This window comes from Rhinolophus sinicus, chromosome 2 (genome assembly GCF_057876585.1).
Source record: "Rhinolophus sinicus isolate RSI-liver-muscle chromosome 2, RSI-T2T, whole genome shotgun sequence".
NCBI lineage: Eukaryota > Metazoa > Chordata > Mammalia > Chiroptera > Rhinolophidae > Rhinolophus > Rhinolophus sinicus.
This window is the reverse complement of record NC_142502.1, coordinates 123716972-123737606: the sequence shown is the minus strand read 5'-3', so window position 1 is coordinate 123737606 and position 20635 is coordinate 123716972. Positions and strand designations below refer to the sequence as shown.

The 20635-nt window shown below is 40.7% G+C and overlaps 1 protein-coding gene across 10 annotated transcripts in view; it reads right to left on the bottom strand.

Moving 5' to 3' along the window:
- AFF3 (ALF transcription elongation factor 3) overlaps positions 1 to 20635 on the bottom strand; it is a 545430-nt gene that overhangs the window by 231307 nt on the left and 293488 nt on the right. For all 10 annotated transcript variants that reach the window (XM_074332377.2, XM_074332383.2, XM_088796019.1 and 7 more), the window contains one exon: positions 19760 to 19807. In XM_074332377.2, coding sequence (XP_074188478.1) covers positions 19760 to 19807 — 48 coding nt within the window. The remainder of the gene's footprint in view (positions 1 to 19759; positions 19808 to 20635) is intronic.

The following is a 20635-nucleotide window of genomic DNA, read 5'->3' as shown; positions in this document are numbered from 1 at the left end:
TCAAGTGAAACTCCATCTCCATTAAATAATGTGTAATAAGGAGTAAACAAAAAACTCAGCATAAAGCCTGGCTCCTGGCTTCTGCAATTACTTGCTGTGTGGCTGTTTCACTGTTATTTATTCCACTTCTAACACTATTATTTCTGCATATATAGATCTGAGTTTCTGACCATATCACATTCCTTCTGCCTCAAGAACTTCCTTTAATGTTGCTCGTGAAGTAGGCCTGTGAGTAATGAATTCCCTCCGTTTTTGTTTGTCTGAAACTCTTTTTTTTTTTTTTTTTTTTAAATTAAATTTATTGGGGTGACAATTGTTAGTAAAATTACATAGATTTCAGGTGTACAATTCTGTATTACATCATCTATAAATCCCATTGTATGTTCATCACCCAGAGTCAGTTCTTCCATCACCATATATTCGATCCCCCTTACCCTCACCTCCCCCCCACCCCCCTTACCCTCTGGCAACCACTAAACTATTGTCCGTGTCTATGAGTTTCTGTTTCTCATTTGTTTGTCTTGTTCTTTTGTTGTTTTTGGTTTATATACCACATATCAGTGAAATCACATGGTTCTCTGCTTTTTCTGTCTGACTTGTTTCGCTCAGCATTACTCTCTCAAGATCCATCCATGTTGTCACAAATGTTCCTATATCATCTTTTCTCACTGCCGAATAGTATTCCATTGTGTATATGTACCACAACTTCTTTATCCATTCATCTATCGAAGGACATTTTGGTTGTTTCCATGTCTTGGCCACCGTAAACAAAGCTGCAATGAACATTGGAGCACACGTGTCTTTATCTCTAAATGTTTTCAGATTTTTTGGGTAGATACCCAGGAGAGGGATTGCTGGGTCATACGGCAATTCTATTCGTAATTCTTTGAGGAACCTCCACACCGCCTTCCATAACGGCTGCACCAGTCTGCATTCCCACCAACAGTGTATGAGGGTTCCTTTTTCTCCACAGCCTCTCCAACATTTGTTACTATTTGTCTTGTTGATGATAGCCATTCTGACTGGGGTGAGGTGATATCTCATTGTGGTTTTGATTTGCATTTCTCTGATGATTAGTGATGTTGAGCATTTTGAAACTCTTTTATTTCTCTTGAACTTTTGAAGAATATTTTTGCTAAGAATTCTGGGTTGACTTTTTTTTTTCTTTTTAGCACTTTAAAGATGTCCCTCCATTGTCTTACTGCTTGCCTGGTTGCTGAAAAGAAGTCTGCTGCCATCCTTATTCAGGTTCCTTTGTTGGTAATGTCTTGTTTCTTCTGGCTGACTTCAAGATTTTCTGCCTTTGGTTTTCAGTTTGATTATTACATACATTTGGGGGTGTATGTGGGTGCTTGTGTACTTGTCTGTGTATTTAGCTTGCTGGGTATGCTCTGAGCTTGAGCTTCTAGGACATGTGGTTTGGTATCTCACTAATTTTGGAAAATTCTTGGGCATTATTTCTTCTGCCCATTCTTTTTTTTCCTCCTTTGGGGATTCCAGTTACACAAATATTTGACCACCTGATACTGTCCTACATGTCTTGGACGCTCTATTCGTTTTTCCACCCCTCACATTTTTCTCTTCATTTTCAGTTTGAGTAACTTCTGTCGACTTATCTTCAGGCTCATGGATTCTTTCCTCAGCTGTGTGCAGTCTGCTGATAAACCCATTATAGGCATTCTTCATCTCTGTTTTTCATTTCTCAAAATTTTTCACTTGGCTCTCTCTTCTAGTTTTTATCTCCCTAGTAAAGTTACCTATATGGTTTTATGTGCTGCCTGCCTTTAGCTTTGAGCCATTAATATATTAATTGTAGCAATTTAAGTTTCCTGTCTGATAGTTCTAATATCTGTGTCATATCTGATTCCAATGATTGCTCTGTCCCTTCAGACTGTGTTTCTTGCTTGCTTTTTTAATATGTCTCAAAAGTTTTTGCTGAAAGCCAAATATGCGGTACAGAACAATAGATTCTGAAGTAAGTATGTTCTATGCTTGGAGATGAGAACACCTTCCCTTCTGTTAGGTCTTTATAGTGGAGGTTTGTGTTTATCTAAGTCAGGAGTTGGGCTGGTTGTGATGTTTGCTCTCTGTTTGGCTATGGGTCTTCCCACTTGGCTATGGGTCTTCTCTTTGTACAGCTCCCCTAGTTGTATCCCACTGTTGTATTTAGTCAGTGCTCATGAGTGTGGTGGTTGGAGTGTTGGGAAGGTAAGACAGTCTGTGCAGTTCTGATTAAGCCTTGGTTTTAGGCAGGCACGAGTGAACACAAGTGTTGATGGTATGATCTTCCGCCAGGTGTAATGGGATGTCGGGTAGCACACATTTCTGCCCCTTTCCCAAGGATAGAGCTTTGTCTTTTCTCCTATTTTCCACCCCCAGGTACAACGGGTTTCCCAGGGATGTCAGGATGCATTTTGGTTGCCCTTCCCACCAAGAATTAAGGCTTTTGTTTCTTAGAAATGACAGGGGAGATGGGTTTGAGTTGAGTTTTGGTGGTGGGTGCCCTTCCCCTCCCCCAGCTGTAGGGGATCCACTGGTGTGTCCAGGCTGTAGTTCTGTGCCTCCATCCTGCAGATGAAGACTTTGTATCAGTAGGACAGAGAGAAGAGATGGGTCTGGGGAAGGTTCAGCACAGGCTGCTATTCCCTTCCCAAGCCAACACCACAGTGCAGGCCTGTCAGCACACTCGCTCCCAGGTCTTCCCTGTGAGCACCTGGTGGAGGAAAAGCCTGAAATACAGTGTGAACCTCTCTGTGTATGCGGTGCCCTCCTGTGAGCCCACATTCGCCTTTAGCGATTCATTACAAGTTTCTCGCGGAATCTTCTCACTGGCTGATGTGGCAGTGGGTAGTGTCCCATATAAGCAAATGCTCAGGTCTTGTTTCTTCCAGAAGGTGCCTGTCTCTCTTCATATTTCAGGTTAATTGGTTGCCCTGTGACTTCGTGGGTTTAATAGACGTAGTCAATTTGCTGTTTCTCCAGCTTTTTCCCTGCTGTAAGCGTGTAAGCAACACTCTTTCCAGCTGTCTACCTTCTGTAGCTCTGAGCTGGAACATTGCTGTGAATAGCACTTTACCAAGTTGTGTGCCATCCCTAATCTCCTTTGCGCTACACAACCAGCCTGGGTGAAGCACGTGATAGGTGTCCAGGCAGAGAAGAAAGTCATTTAGAAAACTCACTATTTACTATGCTGAATAAGCACGCCAATTCTCATTTTCAAGTAACCATAGGTATCATTATAAACTGCCAATTCAGTCATGAGTAGATTACTACCAGAGGCAAAAACAAAGTTCATAATTTTAAGTGTCTTTGAGTTCCTACGAAGACATGAATTTTCCATATGTAAAATTACAGCTCTCACTCATTTCTGGACCTTAGAAATCACCGGCTTTTAAAAAAAATAGCAATAACTTCAGGCACTGAATACAATTTAACAAGTACTATGTCCCATATTTGAAAGTATATAAGATATCTTTAAATATGGAATGAATAAGTTTTCTCAAGAAGTTAGATTTTCAATAAATCATTCGAGTACTTATTGAGATTATTTCTGGGTGCTATAAAATCACACAGAAATGAAGGCAATCTCATTCTAATTGAAATTAAATCTATACATCGATAAAAAATACAATATTGAAAAGAAATAGATAATCTTTCATACATGGTATAGGAATGTCTTCCCACTTCCCTTCCTGTGTCTTTTTTTAAGGGTCCGCGTGAAGGCTGAGGAGTTTGTGAACAACCTTTGTGGAGCCCTCCACTATTTTACATTGCTCTCTTCAGTTGCATAAGTCTTCGTGTAGAAAGGATTTATATTGAAGCAGGAGCGTTCCATGTCATTTGCCAATAAGCAAGAGGGCTATTTCAAGCAATCCACCAAGTTTGTTTTGATATGAAAATACTGCTGTAAGTTAGAAGTTATGCATGAATTTTAATCCTTCGTGAGCTCTCAAGAGGAGCCTTTAGAAACACTGTAGACTACGACATATATCATAAAAATTACTTTGCCTGGGTAATCTGATTCATAATTAGGCATACTTAGTATAACCACATACTTATAAAGGCAACTTATAGGCATAAGCTGACATAAATGAACATAGTTTTACAATCAACTAAGAAGGCAAAGAAATTAAATAAGCACTTTATCCTTAAAGAGATAAAAAGCTATCAACAACCTATCAAACAAATGTTCCACCAGGGGGTGTAGTCTGCATTTATTCCCCTTGCAGCCACTTAGTACGTGTACCAGAACAGTTGTACAGAAAACTATATTTTTGTAAAGTGATTTATAATGTCCTGGTGGCTTTCATTTTTATTCTAAGGAAGCTTTGTCTTTGTATTTTATTACTGTTTGTCAATCAAACTCAAAGTGATATCTATTTTGGTTTTTCTATTAATGCTAAGCTTTTGGTTTTTCTTTTAATGCTAAGTTTTGTTTTTTCTATTAATGCCACGTTTTAAAGAAACTGTAAGCAGATATCGAGAGTCTTTAGGGGAGTTTGCTATTAATCCTAGGTTAATACTTTCCTATATATAGCTAGGAATCCTTTAGCAAAGCAATTGTTTCTTAGCAATAAAGATAATCTTACACATATCCTACCACTAGATTTTATAGACTGAGATTTCTTTAAGTGAACCTCATCTCTAAGGAATTTGAAAACACTTGCTTATCCTAACAAGAATAATAGCAGCAAATATAGTCACCAGTTCCAAAATAAAATGTTTATTTCGATTGCAGACTTAGAAAATTGGTTTAACTCCAGAACCCCATTTGATGAACGGAAACATTTTTAGACATGTTGACTCACCACGATATGCGTATTCACATATTTATCCAGCAATAGATGTTACATCCATATCAAATAATGGGTGAGAACAATCGCTTTTTTCTTGGCAAAATGTGCACTGTATTGAAATCTCTACTGGCTCAGTGTCACCCAGCCAGTCAATGCAGAAGTGGTGTTGAACACAGGCATGTCAGAGGCAAAAGCTCAAGTTCCCGTGGAAACTCACACCCATGCCATCAGGGGTGCTGTGGCTTCTGCCCCCAGAACTAACTCTTGGTGTCTCTTGACTCTCCATCTTGACCTGCAACTCTTCTGGGGACGAGGACAGCGTTGACTTGTTGCCTTTCACTAGGGCTAATACTAGCAGGAGGCCTCCACTAGGAGGGGTAGTAACCCAGAGCTCCATGGAAAGCAGCATAGCACACGCTGATACAAAATACCCAGCGTTTCAATATGTAGTCCTCAGTAACTAGGTTACACATGAGTGCCACTCGAGATCAATTTGTAAGGAACTGTCACAGGTATTTCTGTGCTCACTGTGCACCCCTCGTGGCACACTGCAGCCATCAATCCTCAGTCTAACTCTTCACAACCCTTTGCAGCTTCTTCCTATGGAAGCAGCAAACACCGCCATGGATACATCCCCTCATTTCCTCAGGGCTGTGACAAAGAGGTGGTACAAATACAAGAGTCTTGATGCATCCCCACAAGAGGAATTTGCTCAATCTTCCATTTTGAACAGATTCAGATTAAAAAAAAAAAAAAATCACACTGTATCGTGTTTATTACTTGGGCTCAGGAGTCTGGGAGACATGAATTTAAACCATAACCATGTCTCTTAATTGCTGGGTTAACCTCTTTACAGCTCAAGTTCATTTTCTGTAAGGTGGGGATGATGCCATACAGGGGTAGTGTGAGGCCTGAAAGATGTGACGAGCACAGTAAGCCATGAATACCTGCCATGCGATGCCGTCAGTGTTGTTTCTGTTGCGCTAAGTCACGGAGTTGGCTGTAGTTCAAGGAGGCTGTTCAGAGCCTTTGACCTCAAAAAAAGGGAAGCTATTCTGCACTGTTGACTTGATTGGCTCTTGATTGTTTTTAGTGATAAAAAGTCCGAGGCACATTCTGTGGGGAACTCAGAGTTTCTCCAGTGCTGCTAAGACACTGGGGGGTGGAGGGTAGGGTGGGATGAAGGAACACATTTTGTTAAAGGCTCAAACCAAAATTATTGCTGATCTGATTTCCTAAACATTTGTTCTAATTCACCGAACATTTTACTCACTGTCTTTTCATTTTCCTCCATTTGCATGTGCTTTGCTTTTGATGTGGCGTACACTTTAGAAATACATTATTAAGCAGACAAGCATGTCCCCCCTGGAGCAGGCACTCTGTCCCGTGCTTATTCTTAACAAATCTCCTTTTGTGTTCTTTTGTGCTGAAGTGATTAATCATTTCAACTATCCAAGGGTTGCTGATGATTTTCCAGTTTTGATGACCCCTCCTCCCCCACCATTGACACTGTTTTAAACATGTCAGGAAATTTGCTTTTGGGTTTCTTTTCATAGCACAGTGGGCTCCTCGTTGCATATAATAACTAGTGAAACTCACAAAGAACTCGATGTTCATTTCTTGCCTTTTTCCAGAGTTTGAGGTTAGGGTATGTGTGGAGGGGGTAGTAACAGACTTCAGTGAAAAAAAAGGAGATGGAAGTTAAAAAGTCAGAATGATAAATGCTTATGATACAGACCAGAGGAGAGGTTTTTATCTCACAGTCTGGAGAGAACCTGTTCTCTCTCTCTCTCTCTCTCTCTCTCTCTCTCTCTCTCTCTCTCTCTCTCTCTCTCTCTCTGTGCAGTATCATCCTCATTGCATTGTGGCAGGGTTTTCTTTCTCCATGTCCCATAGATTTGGGGTCACTGTATTTTCATTTTCATTTGTCTCAAGGTGTATTTTGATTCCTTCCTTGATCCCATTGTTAACTCATTCATTGTTTAATAGCATGTTATTTAGCCTCCAAGTGTTTGTGTGTTTTTCAGTGTTTTTCCTTCTAATTGATTTCTGGTCAGAAAAGCCACTTGATAAGATTTCAATCTTCTTAAATTTATTAAGCCTTGTTTTGTGGTCAAACTTGTGGTCTATCTTGAAAAATGTTCTATGTGCACTTGAAAAGAATCTATATTCTGCTGCTTTGGGGTGAAATGCTCTAAAAATATCAATTAGATCCATTTGTTCTAATGTATTATTTAAGGCCAGTCTTTCCTTGTTGATTTTGCCTGGAAGATCTAGCCATTGATGTCAATGGGGTGTTAAAGCCCCCTACTATGACTGCATTACTGTCGATCTTTTCCTTCAAGTCCATCAATAAATTTAAGAAGACTGAAATCATATCAGGTGCCTTCTCCAAGCACAGTGGTATGAAATTAGAAATCAATTACTGGATGGCTTCACAGGTGAATTTGTCAAACACTCAAAGAAAAATTAACACCTATTCTTCTGAAACTATTCCAAAACATAATTCATGAGGAGGGAAGGCCATATAATAAACATAATAAAGGCCATATATGACAAACTCACAGCTAAAATCATATTCAATGAGGAAAAGTTAAAAGTATTTTCATTAATATCTGGAACAAGATAAGGATGCCCAATTTCATCACTTTTATTCAACATAGTAGTGGAAGTTCTAGCCACAGCAATCAGACAAGAAAAATAAATAAAAGGCATCCAAATTGAAAGCAAGAAGTAAAACTGTCACTATTTGCAGATGACATGATACAATATAGATAGAATCCTAACGATTCAACCAAAAAACTATTAGAACTGATCATTGTATTCAGTAAAGTAGCAGGATACAAAATTAATATTCAGAAATCAGTTGCATTTTTATACACCGATAATAAACTATCAGAAAGAGAAATTAAGAAAACAATACCATTTATAATTGCCTCAAAAAATACTTAGGAATAAATTTAAACAAGGAGGTAAAAAACCTGTAGTTGGAAAATTATAAAACACTGAAGAAAGAAATTGAAGAAGATACAAATAAATGGAAGCATATACTATGCTCATGGATAGGAATAATTAACATCATTAAAATGTCCATGCTACCCAAAGCAATCTATAGATTCACTGCAAGCCCTATCAAAATACCAGTGGCATTTTTCAGAGACCTAGAACAAATCATCTTAAAATGTATATGTAACTACAAAAGGCCCCCAAATAGCCAAAGCAATCTTGATAAAGAAGAACAAAGTTGGAGGTATCATACTTCCTGATATCAAACTATACTACAAGGCTATAGTAATCAAAACAGCATGGTACTTGCATAAAAGCAGTCACATAGATTGATGAAACAGAATAAAGCCCAGAAATAAACCCACACCTATATGGTCATTTAATCTATGAAAATAGAGGCAAGAATATGCAAAGAGTTAAAGACAGTCGCTTCAATAAATGATGTTGGGAAAACTGGACAGACATACGCAAAAAAATGAAACCCAATCACTTCTTACACCATATCAAAGAACAAATTCAAAATGAATTAAAGACTTAAATGTAAAACCCAAAACCATAAAATTCCTGGAAAAAACAAGCATAAACTCTGACATTGCTCTGAGTAATATTTTTTCTGACATATCTTCCTGGGCAAGGGAAACAAATGAAAACATAAACAAATAGGACTACATCAAACTAAAAAATTTTTGCACAGTGAAGAAAAACATCAACAAAATAAAAAAACAACCTACTTAAAGAAGAATATATTTGCCAATGATATATCCAATAAAGGGTTAATATTCAAAATTTAAAAGAATGCATACAACTCAACATCAGAGAAACAAACAATCCAATTAAAAAATTGGCAGAGGATGTGAATAGACATTTCTCCAAAGAGGACACACAGATGGCCAATAGACACATAAAAAGATGCTCAACATCACTCATCATCAGAGAAATGCAAATAAAAATCACAATGAGATAAAAACCTCACTCCTGTCAGAATAGCTATCATCAATAAATCAACAAAGAACAATTGTTTGTGAGGATGTGGAGAAAAGGGAACCTTCATACACTGTTGATGGGATTGCAAATTTGTGCAGCTACCATGGAAAACAGAATGGAGGTTCCTCAAAAAATTAAGAATAGAACTATTTTATGACTTAGCAATTCCACTTTTGGGTATTTATCTGAAGAAATCCAAAACACTAATTTGAAAAGATATATGCACCCCAATGTTCACCGCAGCGTTATTTACAATAGTCAAGATATGGAAGCAACCTAAGTTCCCAGCAATAAACCACTGAATAAAGAAGATGTGGTACGTATATACCAGGGAATATTACTGAGACGTAAAAAGGAATGAAATCTTACCACTTGCAATGACATGGATGGACCTGGAGGGTTATGCTAAGTGAAATAAGTCCGACAGAGAAAGACAAATACCATATGATCTCACTTATATGTGGAATCTAAAGAATAGAATAAAGGAACAAAGAAAACAGAATAGACTCATAGATACAGAAAACAAACTGATGGTTGCCAGATGGGAGTGTTGGGGGGGGGGGGGGAGACTGGGTGAAAAAGGTGAAGGGTTTAAATAGACGTTGGCAGTTAGAAAATAGTCAGGGGGATGTAAATACATCATAGGGAATACAGTCAGTAACATTGTTCCAAGAACTGCTTTACACAGAACCTATGAGCAGTGGAAACAGCTTTGACTTCCAGCCCTCAATTCTACTAGTAGCATCAACATGGTAATTAACCAAATTATCTCTACAAATTTATTATCTTGATTTCTCCAACTTGTGCATTACACTCAGTATCTATCAAAATGAAAAACTCAGGCTCATGAAACATAATCAGAATACAAGTGGCAGACACAAAGGGTCTGAGTTTCCCGATGTGTCCACCAGCAGTAGCTGCCGGACTCCTTTTCACTTCCCACCCTCGGGAGTTGGGAGGTGGAATCGATCTTTCTCGCACTTGTGCTAACTGCTAATGTGTTCTCATGCTCCCGGGTAACACCCCAGCCTTGGCAGTCCTTAGAGGCTGATATTTTAAGCGGACAACACCTGAAACTTTTTTTGTTGGAGGATTAGAAGGACAACAGGCTGAAGAGGAGAAACAGACATTGAGCAAAAGGTCAAAGTCATTCATTCATTATTATTCGTCCACTTATTCAGTATTTGTAAAACATCTATTATGTGCCAGTCGTTTTGCTAGCTCCTGGAGATAGACGGTAACAGCTTAATGTGGGTCAGAAAGACCACTACGACTCAATGTAAGAAATGAAATGAGAATAAAGGGTGCCTGGGAAACACAGAACAGAAGCATGTAAGTCAGACTTTGGGAACCAGAAAGACTTCCTGGAGGGAAGGTGTGACATTTCAAGTGAGGCTTGGCAGATAAGCAGGAAACAGCCGAATGTGGGGGCTGGGGGTAGGCAGAGCGTGGTTTGTGGGTAAGGAGAACGTGAGTTAAGACCAGAGGTGAGGGAGGGAGCAGTGGCACCATGCTTCTAGAAGTGAGGTATGAAGCATGAGGTGGGCAGTGGCGAAAGACGAGGCTGGAACACAGGCAGGGCTGGCGCATGTGTGGCCTCTGCAGACACATTCAGGAATGTGACTCTACCCTGAGCCCAGGCGAGTCATTGAAATGTTTTAAATAAACATGCTTTGGAAAGCTGATACAGCTTGCATGGTAGAGAGCTTACTGCAGGCAGAGAGTAGGCTGGAAGCCAGAGAGGAGGTGCCCGGAATAATCTATGTGGGCAAGGATGGTGAGCTGAACAAGGAGAGTGGCACAGGGAGGGAGAGAAGTAGGTTTGAGGGAGGCTTGGGAGACGGAACTGACGGACGTGGTAAGGAACTGAATGTGGCGAGGGTGAGGAGAAGACGAGTCTCAGGCCTGAGCAGCCGTGTGATGAGGACAATCCACGCTGGAGGGAGGGTCGGGGAGGGGCGAGGTGACCTTAGGGAGGAGGTGTCCATGACACACTAGGTGGAGCAGTGGGGGGACAGCTGGATACCAGAGTGTGAAAGTCAGGAAACAGAGCTGGGCTCGTGACACACCCTTGAGACCCCTCACGGCACAGTTGTTAACAGTCGCCGGGAAACTAGCCTATGAGAGAAGAGATCCAAGCCCAAAATCTCAGGGAGAATTACTGGGAGAGGAAGACCTGATGAAATGCCCCCCAAGTGGGGACAGCCCCAGGAGGTGTAGTGTCAGATGCCAAGGCATGAGCCTGTGGTTAGCAGCATCGAGTGCCCACCAAGAGATCATATGGCATTTTTCACAGAAATAGAACAAGAAACTCTAAAATGTATATGGAACCACGAAAGACTCTGAATAACCAAAGCAATCTCGAGAAAGAAGAACAAAGTTGGAGGGATCACAAGAGCTGATATCAAATTATTCTACAAGGTTATAGTAATCAAAACAGCAAGGTACTGGCATGAAAACAGACACACAGATCAGTGGAACAGAATAGAGAGCCCAGAAATAAGCACATGTTTATATGGTCGATTAATCTATGACAAAGGAGACAGGAATATACAATGGGTTAAGGACAGACTCTTCAACAAATGGTGCTGGGAAAACTGGACAGATAATGGGGAAAAAATGAAACTAGACCATTTTCTTATACCATCAACTTAAATGTAAGACCTGAAACCATAAACTCCTAGAAGAAAACATAGGCAGTAAATGCTCTGACATTGTTGTTAGTAATATATATATATATATATATATATATATATATATATATATATATATATATATTTGATATGTCTCCTTGGGAAAGGGAAACAAAAGAAAAAAATAAACAAAGGGGATTACTGCAAACTAAAACGTTTTTGCACAGCAAAGGAAACCATCAACCAAAGGAAAAGACAAGATACTAAGTGGGAGAAGATATTTGCCAATGATACATCTGATAAGGGGTTAATATTAAAAAAATACAAAGAACTCATACACCTTAACACTAAAAAAACAAACCGTCTGATTAAAAAATGGGCAGAGGACCTGAATAGACATTCCTCCAAAGAGAACATACAGATGGCCAATAGATATGTGAAAAAAGGGTCAACGTCACTAATCATCAGAGAAATGCAAATTAAAATCACAATGAGATATCACTTCACACCTGTAAGAATAGCTATCATCAATAAATCAACAAATAAGTTTTGGAGAGGATGTGGAGAAAAGGGAACCCTCGTGCACTGTTGGTGGGATTGCAAATTGTTGTGGCCACTATAGAAAACAGTATGGAGTTTCCCCCCCAAATTGAAAATAGAATTTCTATATAATCTAGCCATTCCACTTCTGGGTATTTATGCAAAGAAAATGAAAACTAATTCAAAAAGATATATGCACCCTCATGTTCACTGCAGCATTATTTACAATAGCCAAGATATGGAAGCAATGTAAGTGTGCACTGATACGATGAATAGACAAACAAGAGGTGGTACATATATACAAAAATATATTAGTCTGCCATAAAAAAGAATAAATCTTGCCAATTGCCACAACCTGAATGGACGTAGAGGGTATTATGCTAGGTGAAATAACTTAGAAAAAGACAAATATCATACGACTTCACTTGTACGTGGAATCTAAAAATCAAATGAACAAAAACAGAATCAAACTCATTACAGAGAACCCATGGATGGGTGGAAAAGGGGAAGAGATTAAGACATACAAACTGGCAGTTACAAAATAGTCCCGGGGATATAAAGCACAGCACAGGGAATACAGTCAATAATATTGTAATAGCTGTGTATGGTGTCAGGTGGGTACTAGACTTACCAGGGGGCTCACTTTGCAAATTATATCAATGTCTAACCACTATGTTGTACACCTGAAACTAATACAACATTGGATGTTAATTGTAATTGAAAAATAAATTTGAAGAAAAAAGTTTAAAAATTAAGTATATCTTTGGGGAACTCATACATTTGAAAGTATTACCAGATATTCTCATTTTACATGTATGAATATTTTCAACTCTCTATACTAAAATAAAAACAATACTGTAAATAGTGAGCCTCATTTATTGATAAAGAATTTGCACTTTTTTCTTCTACATGATCCGTTTAAGTACTTATTTTTCTGAAAATGAAGACTACCTGAAATATAGACAAGTAAACTACTACAATGTTGCCGTGGAAACCTGAGTAGAATAAATGGATGACACTGTGTTGTCCAATGGACCACGTGTGCTCTGTGCCAGTAAGGTGCCATCTATCCATTTCCGTCCCGCCCTTCTGCACTTTCGTGCTGCTGGGCTGGGCTTTGCAAACCACCTTTCTAAGGAGGACTGGCATTGAGGAGTGCGTCTACATTGTTTTGTCCCCGACGTTCTCTCTCTGACTCACTCGTCCTCCATAAGCACAGGATGAGTCCCTCCTGCGTGTCTGGCAGGTGTTCGAAGGCACTGAGTAAATCTACTCTTTTTAAGTTACAATCAATCTTACCACTTCTCTGTTTGGTTGATGTGCCTTCCGAGGGCGGAGCAATAGAAAACGTAACAAAGCAAGTGAGTGGAATGCCTCAGTCCTTGAAGGTAGTGCTGAAGTTCTCCCAGTATCGTCTTGAGAACCTGTGAAGCTGTATGGTGGCCATCACTCCACCTGTCTAGCCAACACACTTGCCTCGCACCTCTCCTCGTTTTCGCCAGCCTGGGTGGAGCAGGAGGTGGGAGGCACACGGCGCCACTGGCTTCCATGGTATCCGGTGGCATCCAGCTTTGGTCAACATTTTTTACGAACCTCTTCCTTTCTTCCAGTTTACAATATTGACTCTCGTGACAAGATATTGAAACCTTCAGGCACTCAGGCTGCTAACATTCCCTTGGTCTCTATCCCCGTGGCTGTGTAAACGCCTTTGTGATTTCTAATGTACACGTTACAATGAGAAAAATATCGAAACGCAAAGCCATTCACTCCAACAGAGGCTTCCAGACCTCTGGGGTTCCTTTGGCCATCTCCCCAAAACCTCTCGTCTCAGACCAGATACTGCATGACAGCCACCTTCTGTGCCAGGTCTGTGAGAAAGTGAACACCTCGGAGTCATTAGAAAGTCTGCAGAGTGCGGCCAAACACCCAGAAACGTCAGTGCTGGCCGTTGGACACGCTCACAGGCCCCAGGATGCCTTTGGCAGGCAGAAATGGAGCCATTTAAGTGAGGCTTTTGGTTTCAGCCAAAAGGACAAGGATAATAACATCTATTAAAAAGAAAAAAAGAAAAATCAAAAGAAAACACTACCAAGCGAGGCTAATTTATCTTGGATAAGATGCGTCGGTTTTGCTCCGTGAATTTCTCTAGGCTGACATCCTGTTGACTTTTGCTTTGATTTTACTTTACTACAACAGGTAATGGGATGTATTAACAGGGTTCCTCTACAGTTACACCCGGGTTGATTTTGCCACTTATGGGCTTGGTTTTGTCACTAGGAAAATCTACAGTTTGAAGCAAATGACATACCATATTTTGCGGTGTATAATGCACACCCACATTTTTGGCCCTAACTTTCAGGGGAAAAAATCTTTTGTTTTAATTTTTTAATTCAAATTTTTGTTTACATTTAGGCACTTGTCTTTTTTGTATTATAAAGGAATTTCAACATTTGTTTTTTAACATATTATGGTACAAGGAATTTTATGTCACAGATAATTACAAAAATAAGAACAGATACAAGGTACATGAAATTTTATGCACCAGTAACAAATTTACGATATTTACACATCATAGAAGGCCAAGAACTCTTCGTCATTGCAAGTTCGTCGTAAATTCAACAAAACTGATTACCATATTCCAGATATCGTTACTGATTTCTAGAGTTCCACTTTGAACTCATAGGCATAAATAAAATAATTAAAAACATTTATATAGACACAGAATTAGTACTACCCATGTATAAAGCACATCCTTATTTTTCCCTCACAAATTTAGGCAAAAAAGTATGCATTATATACGGCAAAATACGGTAATTCATAAAGCCATGAGTAGGAGCTAGAAGAAGCCTGTCTGGTTTGAAGCAGGGGAGATTTGACCTAGGTCCAGTTCTGCAAATGTCCCAAATAGGTCACTTAAAACAAGTGCACTCTTTGTTCTCTCCCTTCTCTAGAGTGGCTAATATATTTTCACTTGGGTTAAGGAGCAGACATTTAAGCACATGGTTCCCCTTGGCTCACCATCTAGGGTCTGAACACATGGCGAGGGGGGGGGGCACAGTGACGTGCATTTTACGTGACAGGGCTCTCAATTCTCTCCTCACTCCCAGGTCTCTCACGATCACACTGGACTCTTGCCCAGGAGGCTCCTTAGTTTCTAGAAAACCAAGGAAAAGGAGCTTCCTTTATCTGCTGGAAGTCCGTTCAATTACAGTGCCAGGAACCTGGTTTGGGTCGCTAGTATTTAAACAAGTACCAGTTACCCCTTTCACATAAACAGAAACGCAAGTCTATATAGATACGGATTCACTATGAATATTTCACAGGACATTGGCATTAACTTAGTAAGTAAAGATGAAAGCCAAGATGGCAATTTGCTCAGATGTTGCACAGAAATTGTCTCTAAATTTGTCCCTTAAGTCCAAACCAGAATCTCAAGCGCTGGTCTCTTATCACAAAGCCTGGCTCTGGCATGCGTGCTGCCCCTCAACAAAACTGCCATGGAAAGCTGTCTTGCATAAAATGTGTGCATCCTGGATTCTAGCCCTGCACAACCCCATTAAGTTGTAAATGGATTTTATTTGCTGAACAAATGTTAATGCCGTTCTACGTTAATGGATAATGCTACGAAAAGCACCTAAGTACTACAGTGCTGGAACTTTAAGGATGAAATATTGTGTAACTTAGAAAGCTGTCTGTTATAAACATATGTCAGCTGTGAGGGCTTCCAGCCCTAATCGCCCATCTTCACAGAACTCAGTTATAATTTCTCCCTCGGTTAAGTGAATTTTGCAATAATACACAGATTTATTAGGTCCCAGGATCAAAATTCTCCAAGTAAGAATAAAAAATAATTACACTTGAGAACATAATGTAATATTCAAATGACTTGAAAACAGTCACCTCAGCAAAAATAAGAGACGGGAGAGAAAAAGAAGTTTCAGGTGAGGTTGGTAACGCTAGCCATAAAAACTCTCTGAGTTCAAGAGCACAAATGCGTGACCCGGCGCTTCCAAATCATAAACACATGGAAACGGGAAATCTCCTATTCACAGCAAAAGGGTGCCTGGGTGGATCCATTAATGAGTGGGGGTGGGGGGAGAAGGGCTCCTAATTTAATAAAACAGCATAGTCGTTAGAGACAAAGGGTGCTGCTCCCAGATGGTGTTTGTTAAAATCCAAGCTCTACCTCTTACCAACTCTGTGACCTTGGACAAGCTGTGTTTAACTTCTTGCCTCAGTTTCTTCCTCTGTGAAATGGGGATGCTAAGAGTGTCTGCCCCTCAGGCGGCTGTGATGGCTCAATGCCTTAACACATGCAAGGAACTTAAGTGTCTCATGCATCATAAATGTTAGCTCTTTATCATTTGGTAGTTGTTATTGTACGTAGGATTTACTGCAAACAAAAAGGGACCTAAATGGGACCCATGACCTTTCCTCACACACCTCGAGGTCTCTGAACTCAGTGACTCCATTTTCTCAAGTCTGGCTTCCGCCCAGTCTCCTCCACAGAACCAGCACTCAAGTAAGTCCCCAACGACTTGTCTCTCTGTGGTCCAATCCACTAGGTGGTTTTCGATCCCCGTCTCTCTTGTTCTCTCAGAAATTCTGAGGACTGTTTGAAACTCTTGAGAGCTTGAAACTCTCTTTCCATGGATTCTATGACTTTTCACTGTCATAATTTTCCCTCAGCTCCTCTAGTCACTCCCTCTTATGTCCAGTGGAGTTTCCTTTCACTGGCCTTTAAATGATGAAATTAAGACTTCCCCTGCTCTCATTCTCTAATCTCTTTCTAGGCAAACTTACTCATTTCTATGGTTTTATTACCAACATGTTAATTAATCCAAAATGTTGGCTTATAGTCAAAAATGTTCTGAGCTCCAGACCCACGTATGGATGTTCATTTACATTCTCCAAGTTACTGGAACGTCTGTCTCAAAGGTACTTCAAACTCAACATATCCAGAAATGAATTTACGATCTCTTCCCTCCCACCCTCCAAAGCAGTATTCCCCTCAATGTTCCCCTGTCTGTGAGGATCCCATAAAGCATCTCTCATCTGGACGTAGGCAACAGCCTCCCGCTCCTCATTCTTCTTCCCTCTTCCCCTCAATCCACTCTCCATAGCAGCCAGAGCTGTGCATTGAAATTGCCAATCTGACCACACTCGTCACTGGTCAAATCCTTCACGGGCTCCCTGTGCTTACAGGATCTGGAACATGGCCGAGAAGGCACAGCATATTCGGCTTCTCCTGCCTGGCTTTATCCACCTATTCTCTAGCCACTCTGGCTTTCTCTGTCCACAAGCCAAACTCTTCTATTTCCCCTGCTTGGAACCCTCACCAGTCTTCTACTGAGGTTGATTTCCTCTTCATCCTCCAAATATAGTTCAAATGTCCCTTCCTCAGGGAAACTGTTCTTGACCCCAAACTAGGTCATGAACCCTACAGTAAGCTCTCATAAAACCCTGAGATTGCAAACAAAATCATACATTTGTTTATACGATTTTTAAAATGTTAGTGTCTATCTCTCCGGCACATTGTCAGCTCCTAGAGGGCGTCACGTCTGTCTGGCCTACTACTGTTCTTCTAGTATCTCCCACGTGGAAAGGGCATGCTAGTACTTGCTAAATGAATATCTCAATTCTTATCATTTGCAGGCATTTTTCGTGATGCTGCTCTTCCTTGGTATCAACAGAAAGCCACTTAAATACAATGGCTACAACGTAACAAGAACCTCTGACGAACTTGGCCACTCAGCCGATCACAGGGGAGAAACTGGTAAGGAAAGTCAGGCTCCACAAAGACTGTCCATGGGAACCCAGTGCTAAAAAGACCAGTACATCGTGTCCACGATTTACAGCAAATGAAATGTTTGTGAGCTATCAGAAAGATACTCATCCTTCTGCTCTAGAGGGTTCTTTCAATCACTCACCCCTTTATTCTCTTAACAAAACTGTGAACTCTAACAGACACAGGAAACACAATGTGGAAGGAATACTGATGTGTGACAGATACACAAGAGAAACAATAGGCTGTAGCTGAGAAGGAGCCCTGTGCTTGTGTTTGGAGGACAGGACATGCTTAGGAAAAGAGGGGAAGATGATCTTGGAGAATGATGGGTGTGAGGCAGGGTCAGCCAGAAAAAACAGTCCAGGCAAACCTGGGAACACTGACGTGATTCTCTACGAAGTCCCTAAATACCAAGGACTACTACTAGCATCTTAGGACAGGTGACGACAGAGAGGAAAAGGCTCATCTGGATAATACCAGCACCACCATCACCTCTGTGCTTCCAAGTCTCTAGTACGTCCCATCCTAGACCACTCCTCATGGGCTCCACGAAGAGTGGAGCTTAGAGAGAGCTCAGTGATCTTCTAATGAAGCTGTCATCTCCACTACCCTTAACCTTGCTTATGGACATAAGTCGGTTATCTGGTTGGTCCAGGCTTTCCCTTCAGTTCCACGCCTGATTCAAGGCGCACTGTGGCAATGGCAGACCAGTGGTGTGATGTACTAGGGCTCAGCATCATGGGAAGATAGGAAGGGGGCCAGGGGTGTGTGAGGTTCCCATCAGCTCTCTTAAGAAAAAAGAAATAATGCTTTAAAGTGCTGGCAGCAGCATTCAGTTTTATTCTAATTAGGTGAATTTTATATTACCTAAATGATGCAATTTTGGTACATGAGTTACTCAAGCTCTTATTCAAACTTCAAGCTCTGCTTGGAATATGGAGAAGAAAGGTCAAATGACAGATTCTTCTACAGCCTCAGGAAAGGTAAGAAAGGATAAGGAGCATTAGGGTTTTTTAAATAGCAACACTAAAGAAGGGATTGGTGTGCTCTGGTATTATCGTTCTGTAGACCTAAACACCATAATCAATCAAAGGCAGATGGCCTAAACATTGAATATTTGGAACCAAACATGAAAGTATGTTGAAGGAGAAAAATAGGAAAAACATACAAGTATCAGCATTTTACACTATCTGTTGTTTAATCTGAAACAAAGTTCCAGGATAGAGATAATATAGATATAAAATACAATACCCTGTTTCCCTGAAAATAAGACCTAGCTGGACAATCAACTCTGATGCATCTTTTGGAGCAAAAATTAATATAAGACCTGGTCTTATATTATATAAGACCCAATCTTATAGCAAAATAAGACCGGGTATTATATTATATTATAATGATATGATATGATATATTATATTATATCATTATATAAGACCTGGTCTTATATTATAGTAAAATAAGACCGGGTCTTACATTAACATGGCAGAACAGCCTGACCTAAGTGAATCTGGGTGTGAAATGGCTCACGGAGGGGATCCACTAGAGATGATGATGATGAAAAGGCCGAGCTTACAAGAGTAACAGGCAAAATAATAACATGCAAAACAATAGAGAAATACATTTTCAGATGGCGAGACACCTCTTTGTCAGAGTGCTTCTGAGTTGAATTAAGTTCAGGAGAAAAAATAACAAGGCCACCCTGCCTGACTGAAAAGCGGACTATTAAAGGATGCGTCCCAGTAGCAGAGTGATTAATGGGGACATTCCACTGGTCCCTGTAACACGGTGCCACCTCAGCCCATGCAAAGGCACCAGGCTGAGGCGTAGACTTCTTAAAAGAAGTGTTGTTTTATAAAGCGTCATTTAGGCAACTCACGTGCTTACCCTCAGGAAAGGTAAATGTTGGACAACAAACAAACACCGGGCTCCCTTTGACAACGCAGCCACATGACTCCTTTCTATTTGGATCTATGTCCAACCAGTTGCTAAAATTTGTAAAACAGTATTCTTACCCGGATTATTTCTTCCACACAGCTGTTGGTTTCTCCAGATCTATTCTCCTGAAAGCAAAGGAAAAACAAATTAAGCCTGACAGACCTCCTTTATGAATTCAAAGAAAACATGACACACAAGCTTCCAAACTTAATAGACTTTGGACTGGGGAATGCCTAAACTATGCTCCTTTCCTTAATGGGACAGCTCCCATCGTGGCTGACTGCCCCCCTCCCCACACTGCACCGTGGGCAGCTCAGCCAGGAGCACCGCACACGCCCCCGAGATCAGCTCTGGGTCCTTTAACCACGTTGATGCTAAGCCGCGCAGGCACCTACGAGTATGAGTATGACAAGCAGTCTGAGTTCTGTTCTCCTTGGGCTCCAGCAAAGTGTAGAAATGGATCCAGTTCACCCACCAAATGCACACAAGGGCCTGCCATATACAAGGGTTGCTATGGCTTAAGGAAAAGTCTGCTAGTTCCACTGTCCTCAAAGCCTAGAATTACTGGTTTGATGGGCCCAAACCCGAAAGACCAAAGGAGAAACATCCTCTCGACGTTCGCATCGCATGCTGGGTGCGATACTCCAGAGTCACCTGCTCTGTAACCACGCTGCCCTGTGCAGTGGAGATGTCAAGGGCTCTGAGGAATGGTGGCTTCAGGTCACAGCTGACTCTGGGGAACCGTGTGAGTTCCAGAGACGCTGTGTGGTTACTGCGGGTTACACAGCCTGGAGTACAGGAGGTGGCTTTGTGGGGACACAAAATCAACTTTGGCTGGTAGAAGCGTCTACTGGGGTTTCAGGGAGACAGTCCTTTTGGCCTTTTTAATTCAATGACATTGACCACAATTCAGCATGACATCCTAGGCTTTCATCACCCTGAGATACCATGTC